This window comes from Syngnathus floridae, chromosome 10 (genome assembly GCF_059516105.1).
Source record: "Syngnathus floridae isolate MCC-2025c chromosome 10, RoL_Sflo_1.0, whole genome shotgun sequence".
NCBI lineage: Eukaryota > Metazoa > Chordata > Actinopteri > Syngnathiformes > Syngnathidae > Syngnathus > Syngnathus floridae.
The window spans coordinates 72,521-85,428 of record NC_142422.1 but is presented as its reverse complement, the minus strand read 5'-3'; the positions used below and the strand labels follow the sequence as shown (position 1 = coordinate 85,428).

The 12,908-nt window shown below is 49.3% G+C and overlaps 1 protein-coding gene across 3 annotated transcripts in view; it reads left to right on the top strand.

Annotated features, from left to right (window-relative positions):
• LOC148391471 (CUB and sushi domain-containing protein 3-like) overlaps nt 1-12,908 on the top strand; it is a 47,702-nt gene that overhangs the window by 26,040 nt on the left and 8,754 nt on the right. Inside the window, exons 31-55 of one of the 3 annotated variants that reach the window (XM_088387464.1) lie at nt 766-882; nt 1,084-1,197; nt 1,294-1,389; nt 1,722-1,925; nt 2,822-2,946; nt 3,056-3,152; nt 3,420-3,524; nt 3,976-4,094; nt 4,259-4,328; nt 4,683-4,799; nt 5,261-5,470; nt 5,633-5,821; nt 6,066-6,243; nt 6,626-6,771; nt 6,907-6,987; nt 7,288-7,401; nt 7,496-7,684; nt 7,953-8,099; nt 8,593-8,781; nt 9,463-9,648; nt 10,117-10,311; nt 10,969-11,142; nt 11,340-11,513; nt 12,284-12,457; nt 12,720-12,905. In XM_088387464.1, the coding sequence (XP_088243590.1) occupies nt 766-882; nt 1,084-1,197; nt 1,294-1,389; nt 1,722-1,925; nt 2,822-2,946; nt 3,056-3,152; nt 3,420-3,524; nt 3,976-4,094; nt 4,259-4,328; nt 4,683-4,799; nt 5,261-5,470; nt 5,633-5,821; nt 6,066-6,243; nt 6,626-6,771; nt 6,907-6,987; nt 7,288-7,401; nt 7,496-7,684; nt 7,953-8,099; nt 8,593-8,781; nt 9,463-9,648; nt 10,117-10,311; nt 10,969-11,142; nt 11,340-11,513; nt 12,284-12,457; nt 12,720-12,905 (3,696 nt within the window). Of the gene's footprint in view, nt 1-765; nt 883-1,083; nt 1,198-1,293; nt 1,390-1,721; nt 1,926-2,821; nt 2,947-3,055; nt 3,153-3,419; nt 3,525-3,975; nt 4,095-4,258; nt 4,329-4,682; nt 4,800-5,260; nt 5,471-5,632; nt 5,822-6,065; nt 6,244-6,625; nt 6,772-6,906; nt 6,988-7,287; nt 7,402-7,495; nt 7,685-7,952; nt 8,112-8,592; nt 8,782-9,462; nt 9,649-10,116; nt 10,312-10,968; nt 11,143-11,339; nt 11,514-12,283; nt 12,458-12,719; nt 12,906-12,908 lie in introns of all 3 variants that reach the window. The other 2 variants (XM_088387463.1, XM_088387465.1) reach the window with 2 other exon arrangements.

Below are 12,908 nucleotides of genomic sequence, written 5' to 3'. Positions count from 1 at the left end.
CGCGCGAGGGAGGTCAAACGCAAAGCAAATAGTCTCGCGTTGAAACACAACATTTTGGAACGCGGGAGCGGGAAAGCCATGCAGTCACGCTCATAAAAATGTCCTATGAACGGATTGTTTGCTTGGGACAAAAATAGGCGTATTTCATGAATTGCCCTTAATTTGCAGTGAATTTTCATCAAAAGTGTCTAGTTTGCACAGGATTTGAAAGACAACGATCTCGGTGGCTTTCGAGAGCACTTGAGAGGGGAAATGCTTGAAAGGGACACGTCAATGTCAATGTGGCGCAAACACTTGGTTCAACAAATCAGCCGCCCAAATGCGGCCACTGCAAATGTCCCCATCCCCATCCCCTCCCTCGCTTGGCTGCCCTTCCTTACAGACAATATATACGTACATAGCATGAGTCGTCTCTGCATTTGACTTTAAAATGGCACTTTTGGCCCAATCAGAAAGCTTTTGGGAAAAGTCATGACTGTTTGGTCTAAGCAGCCACGCTGAATGTATTCCATTTTGAAATATTATTTGGAAGACTGAAGCACTTGCCAGCAGAGCTGCTCACCTGTCGATTCAGAACTCACAGTGGCCCCAAAGAGTCTCTCAAATGAAAAATGATTTTGGCATCTCACCACTACACTGTGTTGTCATTTTGTGATCAAAATGCTAATGTGTGTGCGTTTGCTGAGGATTGCTTTATTTCCCTAGGTGTTGAAAATGGTCCGTTTGTGAAGTGTTTCTCTGTTGCTTGTTTTCCTGTCACTTCAGCTCCCTGCGGCGGCCACTTCACCGGTTCAGAGGGCACGGTGCTGTCCCCAAATTATCCGCATAATTACACCAGAGGACAGAGCTGCGTCTATGACATCTTTGTCCCAGGCGACTTTGGTAAGCACTTGTATTTCTCTCAATCTTATTTGGCAGAAAAATCACTTGACTTCACTTGAGTCTCCTTGTTTAAGGGATGTATCGTAAATAACCCCCCCACGCACACACCAATTTACTTCATGTATGACATACTTCAAGGTAAAACCTCAGTCATTTTACTTGGTATGGAATTCTTATTTGTTTTTCTTCTTTTGCTTGCAGTATTGTTTGGGCAGTTTGTGGTGTTTCATACACTAGCCAGTGATGTTGTTGAGATCTATGACGGATCCTCAACGGATTCATCGCTTCTCTCATCGATTTATGGATCCCATTCAGGTAAAAAAAAAAAAAAAAACACAATACAATTTGTAAGTCTTGTGCTTGTGTGTGTATCTGTGTGTTTTTGAGGTGTCATTGGCTTTTCCGTTTCAGGGGAGACGCTCCCTTTGAGCTCGGGGAACAAGGTAACCCTGAAGTTTAGCTCCAACGGAATTGACACGGCAAAAGGCTTTCATTTTGTTTACCAAGGTAAGCTTTTATATGAGCTGCCTTGATTGAGCCTGAAGGTTCAATGAGGCTAATTGCTATGGCAGATGATTGCGTGCGTGCCTGCGAGTGAGTACTAAAGCAGGCAGGCAGACAGGCAGGCAGGCACTCATTGCACAATTGTGTGCGGCGTAGCGGCACATAGCAGGATGATTTGCAGTCAGGCTGCTTATTCAGGCAGAGCAGAAAACAATGGTGCATGCATGGCACGAGAAGGGACTCGCCGTGTTCTAACCCTTCCCCTCTGCCATTGTCTCTCTTTTGCACATGCTCCCACCCGCCACTATTTTGCTCTGCTCCCTCCCTCCTTCTAGCCGTTCCCAGGACAAGTTCCTCTCAGTGCAGCTCAGTTCCCGAGCCCCGTTTCGGGAAGCGGGTGGGCAACGATTTCGGCACCGGTATGGTGGTGCTGTTTGAATGCAATCCGGGCTATACGCTGCACGGCGCCACTGCCATCAAGTGCGAGGCTGTGCCCAACGCGCTGGCCCAGTGGAACGGCACGGTGCCCGCGTGTGTCGGTAAGCAGCGCTGTCTCGCCGCATCGAATAATGTCTGTCTGTCTGTCACGGTTGGAAGCGGGCGGATGAGCGGTTGCCAGTCTGGCCCCGGCGTTTGCGCGTTCTCCCCGCGCTCGCTGGGCTTTTCTTCGGCTACTCTGCTTTCTTCCCGCCTGCCCAAAACATGCACGGTCGGTGCAAGGATGGAGCCAATTTGGAGGAGGTGGCTGTGAATGATTTGCTTCGCAGTGACCTTTCAACATTGCATATTGCTCACTTCCACGTGCACGCATTTTCAAGTCCCTAGCCCACTGAGCTGCGAACAATTGTGTTTTCCAAAGTGTCACATGTTGCCGTCTCGTCAGGGTTCGTTCAATGGCGCAAATGTTTGCGGGGGTGCCCGACCGAGCGAGGTGGTGAAAGTTGCGCCACGACTGTCCCAGGGTCTTGTTCATCGATTTCTGCAAATGTCCAAGTTTCAATTTGACACAGTGGCGTGTTAACGTTTCCGAACGAGACGTTATTTGTAACGAAGAACCAGGTGTTCAAGTCCTTTTTTTGGTCTTCTATTCAATTTGTGGCACCGCAGAAACACTGGAGGCGCAGCGGGAAGACGAATAGCAGTCACCCAAAAAAGATATTATCCAGCAGGGGATAACATTTCACTTGAAGGCTGAAGTGTTTATGCACAGTGCAAGACACAATTTTGAACCTGATGTGCCATTAGATCATGTGGGCTAGCTAGGGTGTAAACTTCTGCTCCAAAACAGTTGAGAGTACAAGCAACAGCTTTCTTTTCTCTTCAGGCATAAAGTGGAGTGATTTTCCAGCGGTTCGCCAATCACATGATATCAGCTTGAATTTTGTTTTTTTAAAGCAAAGCCACGCTTCCTTCCCGCAATTCTCTTTCTGTCCAGTTCCCTGTGGAGGGGCTCTGACGGGCCGCCGAGGCACTATTCTCTCTCCTGGATACCCAGAGCCATATGCCAACTATCTTAACTGTGCCTGGAAAATAACGGTTCCAGAGGGAGCTGGCATCCAAGTGAGATATAGCCTTGCCCCGTTTGAGTTTCATTTGTTTGGTCCGATTTGATTTTCATCGGTGGCAATTTGCTTCCTTCCGTGAACCTCCTGTTGACCTTCTCTTCTAGATTCAAGTGGTGACCTTTGCAACAGAGCACAATTGGGATTCTCTGGATTTTTTCGACGGTATTGATGCCAATGCTCCGAGGCTTGGGAGCTACTCAGGTAAAACAAATTCAAGTGAATGTCATATGGCGAGTCACAAGTTCCTGGAAGCAGCACAAATGTGGCCATTGAGCACATGACATTTGACGTCCTCTTGGAGGAACCATGGAGAAATGGCCAAAGAAGCTCGACCTCCCCTACCAAATTCCTCCTTCGAAAGAAGTCTCTGCCCCAGGCAGCCTTGTTTCCGAGCGAGCGAGCGAGCGAGGGACATGTTTGTGAGCGGTGTGCTTTCTTTCTCCTCTCGCTTTCTCCTCCACCATACAGGCACGACCATTCCTCAACTACTGAACAGCACATCAAACAATCTCTACCTGACCTTTCAGTCTGACATCAGTGTCTCGGCCGCTGGCTTCCATTTGGAGTACACAGGTACCGGGCGGGGCACCGATAGACAATCCATTCATACGTATTTTGAGGCTAAAAACAAGTCTGGCAAATTTGGCCAGAACCAGGGACGGAGATCACTTTTACTCCTCCATGTCGGAGAGTAGCTTCTCTCCTGGCAAGTTGCTGCGTCGCCAATCGACCGGCGCTCAATACTCATGCCAAGCCTTTGGGGATTTTGGCTTCACACGACACTTTGTCGATTGTTGCAATCAGAGCCACAAAATGACCGACTGCGTCACTTTTTTCGACAAGCATCGATTCAACCCCATTATGATGTGATTAAAAGGACATTTTGGCCAGGCACTGTGTCATGAAACATTTGCTTTGGTTTTCATCCAACGTTCAACAGCTGCGGGACCATGAAACGTTGCGTAAAGAGCATGGGTCGGTGTTGGCTCCGCCGAATGATTGCGTGTTGTGACTCTTTCCTAAGCAATAGGTTTGGATTCGTGCCCCGAACCGCAGCTCCCCACTAACGGCCGCAAAGTGGGAGATCGCTACAATGTCGGCGACATGGTTTCCTTCCAGTGTGATGAAGGCTTCTCGCTACAGGTAGGGGAAAGTATTCACAAAGCAACCGCTCTTGCCACGAAAGCTGCGAGGACTTAGCCAGCCCATCATATTCTCGAAGAGCTGAAGCGAGTGAATATCGACAGTATGCGTTTGCACTGAAACTCTTGCTCGTGTGTTGCATTTCTGTGCCTTTTCCCAAACAGGGTCATGCATATATCACATGCATGCCTGGTCCTGTCAGAAGGTGGAATTACCCTGTACCATTGTGCTTAGGTAAGGTATTTCATTCGTTGGATATTTCCGAGCGTATCGAAAGCCGTCTTTCGAATTTCTTCTCTATATTTGCCAACCTGAATGATGACTTGTATGGACATCCTAACGCACAACTGCGCGGCAACTATCAATTCTCAATGTCGACGTACGGTTTGACCGCTGGGGCTGCTATCACCGAGATGTTTACACAAGTGCTGGCTTTTGCAACGTATGGTTTGACCCACAGTGGGGTTGGGCTGCTATCGATCTATCGATCTATCGATCTATCGCTCCTCGCCTGGCCACGGACGACGTAACAAGAAGCGCGGTGCATAAAAAATGACTGGTTGCCTCTCCTGGGTTGCTCTTCCTCAGCTCAGTGTGGCGGCTCTATGTCCGATTTCAGCGGCGTCATACTCAGCCCAGGCTTTCCGGGGAATTACCAGAGCAGCCTGGACTGCAGCTGGAGAGTTCGGCTTCCTATTGGCTTTGGTGTGTGACACTGAGCGTGCCCCTCCCTACTTTTCTCTCTCTCTCTCTCTCTCTCTCATGGCGCTTCCTTATTTTGTTGATAGAAAAAGAGCTGCTTCCTCGATGTACGTTTTGAAAATCAATCTTTGCGAGTCCTCCTATTAGCCATCGCAGAACTGTTGCCACTGTACTATCTCCTTAAAGGGTACATTTCCACCTGAACCTGAAATTGAGAACATGGGCCATTTGGGCCAGTTACTACCCAAGTGTGTAACCTCAGTCCTCTCTCAATCTACTAAGATGGTGGCAGCAGTTGGAGGATTCAATTGGGTTCCAAAATTGACTTGCTCCTTCTTACCCATACTTTGGATTGATAAGACATATAAATGCGTATAAAAGCCCCAAACAGATGGATGTTTGTGGATCTTGCCTTGCAGTGGCAATTGTTTTTGTTTTGAGTATCCTCCTCTTCCTTTTTGCAGGCATCCATCTGCAGTTTTTGAACTTCTCCACGGAGCCAGTTCATGACTATGTCGAAGTGCGCAGCGGGAGCTTGGAGAGCGGAAGCGTAATTGATAGGTTCAGCGGCTCGCTGGTACCTAACTCTCTGTTCAGCACCACCCACGAGACGACGCTCTTCTTCCACAGCGATTACTCGCAAAACAAGCCTGGCTTCCACATTGTCTATCAAGGTAAGGTCAAGGGGATTTTACGGTGGCAAATGCAGTAAATCAAAGGTCATGCTAAAAGAGCACATACTACGTACGTAGTGCTACAATTGGACAGTGTTGCAACATGGCTGGCCCAGTATTGTTTTGGGCACCCCTTTCATTTCACCGATTCTTTTTGAACAGCGTACGAGCTCCAAAGATGCCCGGATCCACGGCCGTTCCGTAACGGCGTGGTGATAGGCCAAGACTACAGCGTGGGGATGACTATTACTTTTGAGTGCCTCCCGGGTTACACGTTGCTCGGGGAGCCATCGCTCACCTGCCTGCACGGAGTCAGCAGAAAGTGGAATCACCCCGTACCTCGCTGTGAAGGTGATTGGCAAGCATCTTCTTTTTGTCCTCACTGCCAATCTACTGCGACGTAGTGCGACAAGCATGCCGCCAAATGCACTGCGTGGCTTGCCGCGCCGTGCCGTGCCGTGCCGTGGCGTGCCACGCAGTGCATTTGTGACAAGTGCTTACTATGCTCAGTTCCCACTTGATGGCTCAATAACATGCTGCTACGGTTATTCTGATGATCAAATTGCATCAATTGCATGTTTTCTTGTACTTGCAGCTCTCTGTGGCGGAAATGTGACCTCAATGAATGGCACAATTTACTCTCCCGGACACCCATCTGAATACCCGCACTTCCAGGATTGCATGTGGAATGTCAGAGTAGCGCCCGGTTATGGCATCTCCATCCATTTTTCTATTCTCAATACTGAGCCAATCTATGACTACATCACTGTGTGGTAAGTACCTGCTCTGGCTTTATCGGTCTCTTCTCTTTAATTGACTACTCACCGTGATGTTCCGTTCGATGGCGAGAGAGAGAGAGAGAGAGAGAGAGAGAGAGAGAGAGAGAGCGAGCAAGAGAGAGACGCAAAATGTGATGAAACAAGAGCTGAATAGGATATGATGTTTGAAGTACGTTTGGATCGGAGAAGCAATGGTTTCTTGGTCACAATTAGCATACCTGAATGAATAAGTTTCTTCTGTGAGCGCTGACCTCTGACCTACCGTTATCTTGCAAACATGATTGGTTGAAAATTCCTATGTACGGGTTATTTATTGATGTATTTATATTGATGGATTGATTGATTTATATCGACTTGTTTCACCCATTACTTTCAGGGACGGACCCGACCAGACCTCACCTCAGATCGGTCAATTCAGCGGCAGCTCGGTACAGGAAGGCGTATCCACCACTGCCAATCAGATTCTCATCAAGTTCCACAGTGACTTCAGTACCAGCGGCTTTTTTGTGCTCAATTACTACGGTACCTTTCCCTTTCGTACTGGCAATCTTAAAGGCCCCTTACTCACAAGATGTTCAGCAGAGTAAGGTGGTCACTTCTGATCTAATGGGGATTCTCTCCTAATGAGTGTCCCGTCCCGTCCCCTCCGCTCTGCAGCGTACCAACTGAGAACATGTCAGCCGCCCCCTCCTGTTGCCAACGCTACTCTTCTGACTGAGGACAACCACTTTGAAATAGGTTGGTTCTTTTCCCCTCCGTTCCTGAACTGCTGTGCTCCTTTTTATTTCCTTTTTTCCGTGTCATCTACGTACATATATTCATTGGAGGCCTGCGCCGGTGTGGCCACGATCAAATCAAAGTGCGAAATGTGAAATGCCTGGATGTCACTCTTCATTCGAAAAAGTGTTTGCGACCACTGCGTTTGCTAGCTAGTCTGTTGTGAGAAAGGGATGTTTCTCTTATCCCCCCCATACGTGGTGGCTCTGACTTACCTATGTGTGCGTGCGTGCGTGCGTGCGTGCGTCAACGGCCTGCCAGGGGACATCATTCGGTACTCGTGCTTGCCGGGCTTCACGTTGGTAGGCAGTGAGATTCTAACCTGTCGGCTTGGAGAGCGACTCCAGATGGATAGACCCCCACCAGTGTGCCAAGGTTGGTTCTTTAAGACGAGTATGTCTTACTTCCGTGTCCTTCTCTTTCACTTTCTGGCTTGTTCTTTCTTTTCTGTTTTGTTTGTTTTCTTCAGTCCAATGCCCTGCTCACGAAGTCCGTTTTGACTCGTCGGGAGTAATCCTGAGCCCGGGCTACCCTGAAAACTACCCCAACCTCCAGATGTGCTCCTGGCTGATCAATGTGGAGAAGGGCTACAACATTTCGCTGCACTTCCAACTCTTCCAGACAGAAAAGGAGTTTGATATTTTGGAAATATTTGATGGTTGGTTTGCTCATATGTTCCTCCTCATGGCATCAAACCGATACTAATTGCCATGGCTGTGCTTGTAAATGTCTCCTTCTGGCCGTTGGCCAGCTGGATATTGACTGACCCGAAAGTAGTCGAGCAATCGATTGTAATCGAAGTTTGCTTTGTACTTGGGAAAAAGATTCAAGAGTTTTTATTCGCAAAACTGAAAATGCACCAAAGGGCTATTTGGGGCATTTGGAAATGGAGCAAAGGTTCAATGCAAAACTCGTTCCTCTCGCAGGTCCAAACATCTACAGCCAGAGCCTGGCGTCACTCAGCGGTGACGTGGAGACGCCGTTCAGTCTGACCACCAGCGGCCATCAGCTCCTGCTGCGCTGGTCGTCCGACCACGGCACCAACCGACGCGGTTTCCACATCCGATATGTGGGTGAGTATCAAAGTATGTATCCGTTTGATGATTATTTTCTCTTCTCAAAGTTTCTGTCCTATATGCTCTTGTCATTGGTGTGTGTATACGAAACAAGTATGAAAGTAAGGCGGCGCACGCAATGTGAAAAGCAAGCCGAGGGAAAGGAAGCACACGCTTGCATGTTTTGCACTCGGCTTCCAAATGCTTTCAATTCTTTATTGTCTGTTTAATAACGCAGGTGGTGCTAGGCAATTGGGACTCCTCTTCCATTTGAGATGCATCAATAATAATGGAAAGGCACAAAAGAGATGCATTTTTCATGCTAGGTCTCCATTATATTTTGTGCACGACTAGTCAACGTGATGCATTTTGTAAAGAAGGCTCACCTTTGACTAGATTGGCCCTGGACACTTTGGGCTTTTATCTTGTCTTTTTTTGCTCCGCTTGTTTCGGCGGTCTCCCCGCCCTTTCATTCTCATCCAATCTTATTGGACTTTTTGATTGTTTCCAGCGATGTACTGCAGTACCCCTGACTCTCCGCAACATGGTTTTGTGGTCAGTCAAAGTGGGGGTCATGTTAACAGCACAGTGCGCTGGGCCTGCGACAGGGGCTACAAGCTGATAGGAAAGGGCACAGCCGTATGCAAGAAAAGCACCTACGGCTTCTACACGTGGGACGTGCCAGTTCCCGCCTGCCAAGGTGAGTGAGCTCTTTTGACACTTGAGTCTGGCGAGGCGCTGGCTGGCTGGCTGGCTGGCCGGCCGGCTGGCTGGCTGGCTGGCTGGCTGGCTGGCTGGCTGGCTGGCTGGCTGGCTGGCTGGCTGGCTGGCTGGCTGGCTGGCTGCAAAATTTCAGGGCTGAATGTGTTGAGTTTTGATGGTCAGCCGCTGCGAAAAAGGAAACAAGAATCCATTTAGCCATCTTCTGTCAATCTCCTGATTTTACACCGGCATGCACAGTCCGCAACTGTTTTGGGGCAATTGGCCCGATTGGGTCATTTGATGGGCACGCGTCCGCATTTAAGCACGCGCACACACATACTCTATGTGGGAGTAAACAGCAGCAGCGGCAGCGGCAGCAGCAGCAGGTGGAAAACACCATCCATTCAACGGATACCATGCAATAACACAACATGTTATTTGCAGCGTCATCTGAGTAAACCATGTCATGAATAATGAATGAAAGTCAACCGAGTCCTCTGATAGGTAGTACCTGTATGCTACTGCGATCGTGTGGAAATACATAGCTCCAACATCTATTCGCTTTAAGTCAGCACAAATGGATCATTCGATGATTCAAGTTTGGGCTTTGACTGAACTGCCAAACGTTCCACACATGACAAAACCTGGACGTCAACAGATATCCTTTCATTTTCTCCAGCCGTGTCATGCGGCGTACCCACCGCGCCAGCCAACGGAGGAGTTCTTGCTGCCGATTATTCCGTCGGGACACGGGTGACCTATTTTTGCGACAGCGGTTACCGGCTGTCCTCAAAAGAGTTAACGACGACAGTGTGCCAAGCAGATGGTAGCTGGAGCAACCACAACAAAATACCCAGATGCATCCGTGAGTATCATCAACACAGCTGGAGCAGCAGGTAGCAAGGACGGCTTTTGCAAAGAAATGATTTCTAGGCTTTCTATACGGTCCACTTGTTTCCACTGAACAATGTTTGGCTGCTCGTCTTGTGCGCGGCAGGGCTAACGGCACCGGCTCCGCTTTGAGTGGACGGACGCCCTCCATCTCCGACAAGAATAGTGAACCTGACAGTTGTTCATTGCCGTCTCGCTCGACAGTTCAACAGTTGTAAACGATTCAGGACGGTCCCGTATTGTTGTCCCGCTTTTTTTTTTTTTTTTTTTTCGTATTGTCGGAGGAGGGAAAGTTCTAAAAGAAGCAGGACGGCGGCTTTCGAGGACCGGAGTTGGACTAAACACCCCGAATGCCCGGACCGCACCTGGAAACTGTGTCCATATGTCGAGAGACAGATGTCAGCACATTTGACTAACTCCAATGTCTTTGCTTTTGGTTCAGTTACAATGTGCCCTAGTCTCAGTTCCTTTTCGCTGGACCACGGCAAATGGAGTGTGGTCAATGGCTCTTCCTATGAATATGGCACCAAAATAATCTTCACCTGCAACCCGGGGTACTTCCGGATGGGTCCCGCTCACATCCAGTGCCTGGCCAATGGGGTTTGGAGTTGGAGAAACGAAAGGCCCAGATGCAGAAGTGGGTTTGTTTTCTTTATATAAAGGAGGGGAAATCAAATGTAATACTAGGAGGTGACAAGTCCCAAATGTTATTGAGATGTATCCAAGCGCACTGTATGCTGAGCTTTGTAGGATAGAATGGCTGTTTGGAAATGAATACGTAGCGACCCTATTTCAAGCGGCTTGCTTATTTTTCATAGCCTGAGAGAAACATTGTGTTTCTTTGACTTTCAGTGGCTCACTTTTGTGCTAAAGCCTGACCTACATATTTTATTCAAGGACAGGTTCTTATAGCTTTTGAAATGGCAAAAAAAACGACATAATGCTAAACACCCTCATTGTGCTGCCTGTGAAGACTATCGGTCCATTTTGTCTGGGCGAGGGATGGCTGTGAGCCAGCCAACTTGTGCAGCAAACGTTTCATTTCGCACCGACTCGCAAGCGGCTGCGTGTGTTTAGTATCTGCAATGCAAAACGATGACCAGTGTGTCCATTGGATCGTTCCAAAGGCAACACGTAAACATCGTAATCATATCGTTTGGATTTGAAACGTGGTCGGCTGTCGCCGCGCGTCCTCCATGCTCTCCTTCATGCTCTCCTTCATGCTCTCCTTCATGCTCTCCTTCATGCTCTCCTTCATGCTCTCCTTCATCTTCGACGTCTTTATCTCTTGCAGTCGTTTCATGCGGCGACCTGCCCGTTCCCCCGAATGGGAAGAAAATTGGGACTCAGATTACGTTTGGAGCCTCAGCCATTTTCAGCTGCAACCTTGGCTATGTTTTAACCGGATCCACTGTTCGAGAGTGTCTCCTGTCTGGACTTTGGAGCGGAACAGAGACTCGCTGCCTCGGTAAGTGTCGTCAAAATTCGGGGACTTTGGAGTCGGCCAGAAGACGGAAACCGCTGGGGAAGATGCCTTTGTACGGCCTACGTAAATGTGCATGCATTGGTCCTGCTAATGTTATGTTTCTCATGGTCCTGCCTGAAATCTATAAATGCTGCTTCTTCTGTCCTTCTCCTTCTCCTTCTTCTTCTTCTTCCCTCAAGCCGGTCATTGCGGCATTCCCGAGGAGATCGTGAACGGGCAGGTGATCGGCGAGAACTTTGGCTACAGAGACACAGTGGTTTACCAGTGCAACGGCGGATTCCGGCTCATCGGCTCCTCCGTCCGGATATGCCAGCAAGACCATGACTGGTCTGGACAACTTCCAGTGTGTATCTGTAAGTACTCCAGCGGGCGGGGCCGCCTTGTCTACATTGTTTTATGTCCTTGCGCCTGAACAATAAACGATGGCCGCGGGGGCGTGACTTAGCTGGAGGCAAAAAGGTACGCAGGTTATCATCTTTCCAGCATATTTAGTAGGAGACGCGCAAAACGGTCATTTGAGTAAATATGCGAGCCAACCGGCGGCATGGCGCTCGACCGGTTAGCCGCGCGTCCGCCTCACGGTGCGCGCAAAGATCGCGGGTTGGATTCCGCCTCCGGCCTTCCTGTGTGCATGTTCTCGCATTAACTTTGGAAAGGAAACAGACAGATGTGACAGAAAGAGCACTTATCAATTTCAACGCTTCGTGGCTATCGTTTTTTTCCGAGCTAAAAGTAGTGCTGTTTCCTGCCGGCTTCCCTTGTTTTGCCTCCAGCTAACACTGTGTCATCGTGACGTGGTAGGCTGTGAAGGAGTCCCTCGAGTGGTCACTATTATTGAGACGGAGCAGCAGCCCAGTGAATTTGTTGGCTAATATCAGTCCATTTGACCAATTGTTGTCTGATAATTAGCTATTGAGCCTCTGAAAGGCCCCCGCCCGCCATCACTTTCCCAAACAAACACATCCAATGCAGATCCTTTGTTCCCCTGCTGTGCTGTGCTGTGCTGTGCTGTGCTGTGGAAGCCATTTGATGCTCATGATATTTCTGGAAAGTTGTCAGTGAACACCACCCTATGGCGCCTCTTCATAACTTGCTGGCTTACTTTTCTCCTCGTCCATCCCAGCCGTCACGTGCGGCCACCCCGGCAGCCCCATCTACGGACGCACCGTGGGCGACGGCTTTAACTACAACGATGTGGTGCGCTTCTCCTGTAACAAAGGTTATACACTGGAAGGGCCTTCTTCAGCCCAGTGCCAGGCCAACCGCCAGTGGAGCCAGCAGCCCGCAACATGTCAAGGTACCGGAACACGGGCACGCCGATCATCTAATAGACGAGCCGCGAGCAGGTCATCAGCGGTAGGGCATCGCTGCGGCCGCCAACGACGCGACTCATCGCAGGGGAACGGAACTGGCCGAGAGTCGCCCGCGTGTGACCGTTTCACCTTTACGTCGCTGTCCCAAATTCGGCATCTTCTTCTCGTGTTGAGACTCGTTGTCAATTTTGCACATGTGAAGCCTCGTCTGTGATTCGGGGCTTCAACTTGACTTGTTCCATCCAGTGGTGAACTGCACGGACCCCGGCATCCCCGCCAATTCAATTCGTGAAAGCAAGATTGAGCACGGAAACTTCACGTTTGGCAGCGTGGTGTTCTACGATTGCAACCCCGGATATTATCTCTTTGGCTCCTCCGTGCTCACCTGCCTACCAGTCGGCCACTGGGACAAACCTCTGCCAGAATGCATCGGTA